Source organism: Microtus ochrogaster, linkage group LG3, assembly GCF_000317375.1.
Source record: "Microtus ochrogaster isolate Prairie Vole_2 linkage group LG3, MicOch1.0, whole genome shotgun sequence".
In the NCBI taxonomy this organism is placed as follows: domain Eukaryota; kingdom Metazoa; phylum Chordata; class Mammalia; order Rodentia; family Cricetidae; genus Microtus; species Microtus ochrogaster.
The window spans coordinates 20,331,330-20,335,677 of record NC_022029.1 but is presented as its reverse complement, the minus strand read 5'-3'; the positions used below and the strand labels follow the sequence as shown (position 1 = coordinate 20,335,677).

Sequence of the window (4,348 nt, the reverse complement as noted above, 5' to 3'; positions counted from 1 at the left end):
GCAGGCCTGAATGCAGCTCCGCACGACAAACTTATGGTTATATAATGAACTTAACGGACTCTATAGCACTCGGCAGCAAAATGTCACAAGAATTTGCATGTGTTATACAACAAAATTGTATTCAAATATATGACTATTAAACAATTAATGAAAAGTCTGTTTTTTAGACAAAAATTATTGGTGCTACACCAATATCATTCCCTACAACCATTTGCAACTCCAGGTTCAGAGAATTCACTGACCACTTCTGACCTCCCTGGGAACCAAAAATTCACACATACACACAATCTGGCACAACATTGTCCATATGAATTAAAATAAATAAATTTATTACAGAAGAAAATGACATTTTACAAAATCTGCTGATATTTTGACTGAATGTTTTTCAGTATATTGATTATTCTGTTATCAGAACTGATTTGTACCAAAGGAGTAATTGTGGGATAAACATTCAACACAAGCTTCTGAACACTCTGGATGACTGGGTTGTACATCCATAAGAGGACTGCAGTGGTTGAGATGATGAAGTCCACCCAGTACATGACCACAAAGAAAGTCACTAGCAGCAAGATAGTCTGGGTGGCCCTTTTTTCAGGGGATGATCTCGGGTGGATGAGGCTGTGAAGATACTGGTGTTGCCTCTGATGTTTGAACAAGATAACCACCATGTATGCACTTGTGGTCAGCATAACTCCTACAAGAAATACATCAATGGAGGTTGTCACTGTTAAAATCAGTGCCTTGATGATGTAGTTTGTGGGTAAGAGTGAGCAGGATTTAGTGACCTTCATCTGATTGGTCTCACTCACATTGGTAAAACCACCGACATAGATGATCAGATAACTATTGAATGACAAAGTGAGAGTCCAAATATAGAAGAAAGCATAGATTATGTACTTCTTTAGCTTGAGTTTAAAGTTCGCCAGGAAAGAAGTACTGGGGCTGATAGTCACAGCCTGGAATATGCTCAGGAGGCAGGTGATGCAGATGGAGAGGCCTCTCATCACCCTGCTTATGTAAAATGCTGTCTTGCATTTGATGTCCTTGTCAATGTTCAGTGACTCAAGGATGTCTGTAACCCAAACAACCCCTCCAGTGAGGAGCATTACTGTATGGGTGAAGGTCAGTTGACAAGAGATCAGGTCCATGGGCTTAGGTCTGTGACACAGAATTATAAAAATGTAGAAAAGAAAAAGAAATAAATTGGCAAGAACTCCAATTCCATTTTGGATATAAAAAACATTGTTTAATGAGGACATAATTAGGAAGTGTCATCATCCAGGAAGCATAAATCAAGCATATTTCATATACCTAAAAATAACAGAGTATATATCAGACTTGTGACTTGTGTTAATATATCTATGTCATCATTCTTTTTACCTGCCAATTCTTGATTTATCTGTCACTTAACTTTTGTTGTTCCAGACTGGACATGTCCTATATTTCTATGTACCCTGCACGTAATTCCTGAATAAATAGCATATTGTGCATAATAAATGCATTGTCACGCACATCCTATACAGAATGCACACTTTATGTTCCTGTACTGCATCTGGGCCTCATGTCTTAGAAATCCAAGCCTACTGATTTATATTGCTTTATTTTATAATTGAAACCTAAACCAGTCCCCTCTCCTTTGTCTACTACCACCACACCACTGCCATCCTGGCCATGGTTCTATTTTGTTTTCCTGGTATCTCTAGTAACTACAGGCTACATATTCAAATATGCAGATGTGGAGCTATGAGCCTCCAAAAGTGAGAACATGCTACACTAAAATAAATATTATATGCAACACATTGTGACAAACGTGAACATGCCAAAGATGACCATGTAGTGATCCTGTTTTGGAATTTCTGTTTTAGAAGAGATCCTTTCTTGTGCAGTGGGAATCAAGGGCCTCAGTGTTACCATACATCTTCAACACAGGCAGTTTCTACAATTTCAATCAACTGTCTTACCTTTGGTGTTTATGACAGTTATTTGGCCCGGTTACAAGTGTCATTATTTTATCAAATTAATATAATTCAGTACTTTAACAGTGGCTTTATGATTGAGAAATAAAAAACAATTACCTTGACACAGGTTCTTGTAAGAAGAGGTATGCCCAAATGTATATTCAAGTTCACTACTATACTCCACATGCACAGATTAATGCATGCATGCATGTATAGAAATGTTATTGTGTGTGCTCACTCTATTACCACCCCATGGATGTAAAACCATATAGAAACCATATATCGTATTCTTTGTATTTACATAAATATATAAAAAGATTAATCTAGTAATTGAATAATTTCATCCCAATTGTAAGAGCCAAGAATCTGTTTCTCCATCCAACATATATCTATGGTAGCTGGACCATGTTGTTCTCTGTTTTAGAATCTCCAGGACAGGAACAGGAGAGATGGCTCAGTGTTAAAAGCACATTTGCTCTTGTGGAAAACGTGGGTTTGATTCTCCGTAGCGACAAGTAGGCTTATGACCATCTGTAACTAGTTCCAGGGACTCCATTGCCTGCTTCTGACTCAGGCAAGTAAGTGGTGCACAACATGCATGCAGGTAAAACACATATGTATATAAAATGAAATAAATAAATCTTAATTATTAAAAGTTTCAGAATAAAATCTTATTCAAGTGTTGATCTCCAAACTGTTAGAACTTTAGCCCAATTCCACTTTAAAATTGCAAGTGGTCAAATAATAAACTTATAACCATTCATTATTATCTCTAGATCTACATCTTATTGATATAGCACATGTATTATAAGCCGCATGAAAGAAGATAATATAATAATATAAAAGAAAGTAATCTAAAAATATTTTCTTATCCCAAACCTACACACTTCAAACTCTCTACTTCATATCCATTGCTTTTAAATGTTTATCACACACAAAAAATTAGTTGATCAAGTGGCATCTTTCTCTTGGGTTCACTGGAGCTGAAACTAGACCAGAAAAGCCCATAGCTACCATGGCTACAAACTGAGGTGTTAATACATGTATTCACTGAGATAAGGCATTTGTTTTAGAAGAGCTTTATTTTTCAATGCTGAGATCACTGTAAGTATTCTGCACTTTCTAGAAAAGCTCTCTAAAACTAAGACACACATATCCTTAGCTCTGAGGCTTTTGTTTGTTGGTTCTTGCTTTTAAGACAGGACCTCAGTCTATAGCTGATGCTGGCCTTGACCTTGCTGTGAACCTGAGGCTGTTCTCAATTTTATGTTACTTCTGCTTCTGCCACCTGAATGCTAGAGTTACTGGTGTGCACACCAATTGAAGATGCTGATTTTAGTTTAAATTCCAAGTATTTATTAGATATTTTTATTTGATGCCTCTAACAGTTTCATAACAGAAGAACAAAATGAATTACCGTAAGCTATTGTAACCAGGTGGCTGTTGGTTATTGCTGCATCTGGATCTCACAATAGTTTAAATTGCAATACTTAGTTGTAAATACTAAAAACCAAAATATGCCCATGAATACTCATCACATTGGGGAAGCCACCACCATTAAATTGACCCAGACCAAAAGAACAAGCAGTCTGAAAGAAACTGTTGGAAGAAATGTGCAACAAAATCGTGTTGCTTCTTGCATAGCTCCATGTTCTTCCAATAAAAAAATCACTGTATCTCTTCATTATAACAGTATTTCATTTTAGAACAGTCTTGTGTTATGAAATATTCTGGTCTTTTTACTTTGCTTTGAGGAGATAATAATATAATGAACATACAAATATATTAGATCACGTATCACTTTCATTTTGTTTTACCATAATTAGTAAGTAATGAACAAAATCAGTGTGTCTGCTCAGAGAGAACATGGAGTGATTGTGTGACTTCAGGTGACAATATACATGGTGTGATGATGCAGTCTCCACTGTCCTCAACATTAAAAAGTCTTAGGGAATCTCAGAGAGATGAAGGCCTTAGCCACCCAAACTAGTTCCATGAGGAGATCTTTATGAAATACATAATGCCAGCAGGAACAAATGGTGACTACTGATTACTAAGGTATTAATTCTTAGCTATTAATAAAACTCTTAAATAATTTAAATGCATAAGTTATTTTGGAAATAGAATTTGTCACAGGTAATACTGGAAGCACAAAAGCATAGAGAGAATATAACGATCTCACACTGACCAGCCAGGTCCCCTGCAAGGGAGCAGCAGCAGCAGTGTCACTGCAGAGCCTGTGGGGAAGCAGTCAGACCCAGAGATTGATCACAACTCCCATGCCATAAGTCTGGGAAAGATAGGAAAATGTTCACAAAAAAAATGTGTTTGTGGGAGAGAGAGAGAGAGAGAGAGAGAGAGAGAGAGACAGAGAGAGACAGAGAGACAGA

The 4,348-nt window shown here is 36.8% G+C and overlaps 1 protein-coding gene across 1 annotated transcript; it reads right to left on the bottom strand.

Moving 5' to 3' along the window:
* Positions 1-350: 350 nt before the first annotated feature.
* On the bottom strand, positions 351-1,259 carry LOC101990350 (vomeronasal type-1 receptor 100-like). Its single transcript, XM_005360636.1, has one exon. It carries the CDS (start codon positions 1,257-1,259, stop codon positions 351-353), a length of 909 nt encoding a protein of 302 aa, XP_005360693.1.
* Positions 1,260-4,348: the final 3,089 nt, after the last annotated feature.

Bases quoted from the DNA above. Each gene is read 5' to 3' on its own strand.
- LOC101990350 (XM_005360636.1), bottom strand. From the start codon at position 1,259: ATGTCCTCATTAAACAATGTTTTTTATATCCAAAATGGAATTGGAGTT.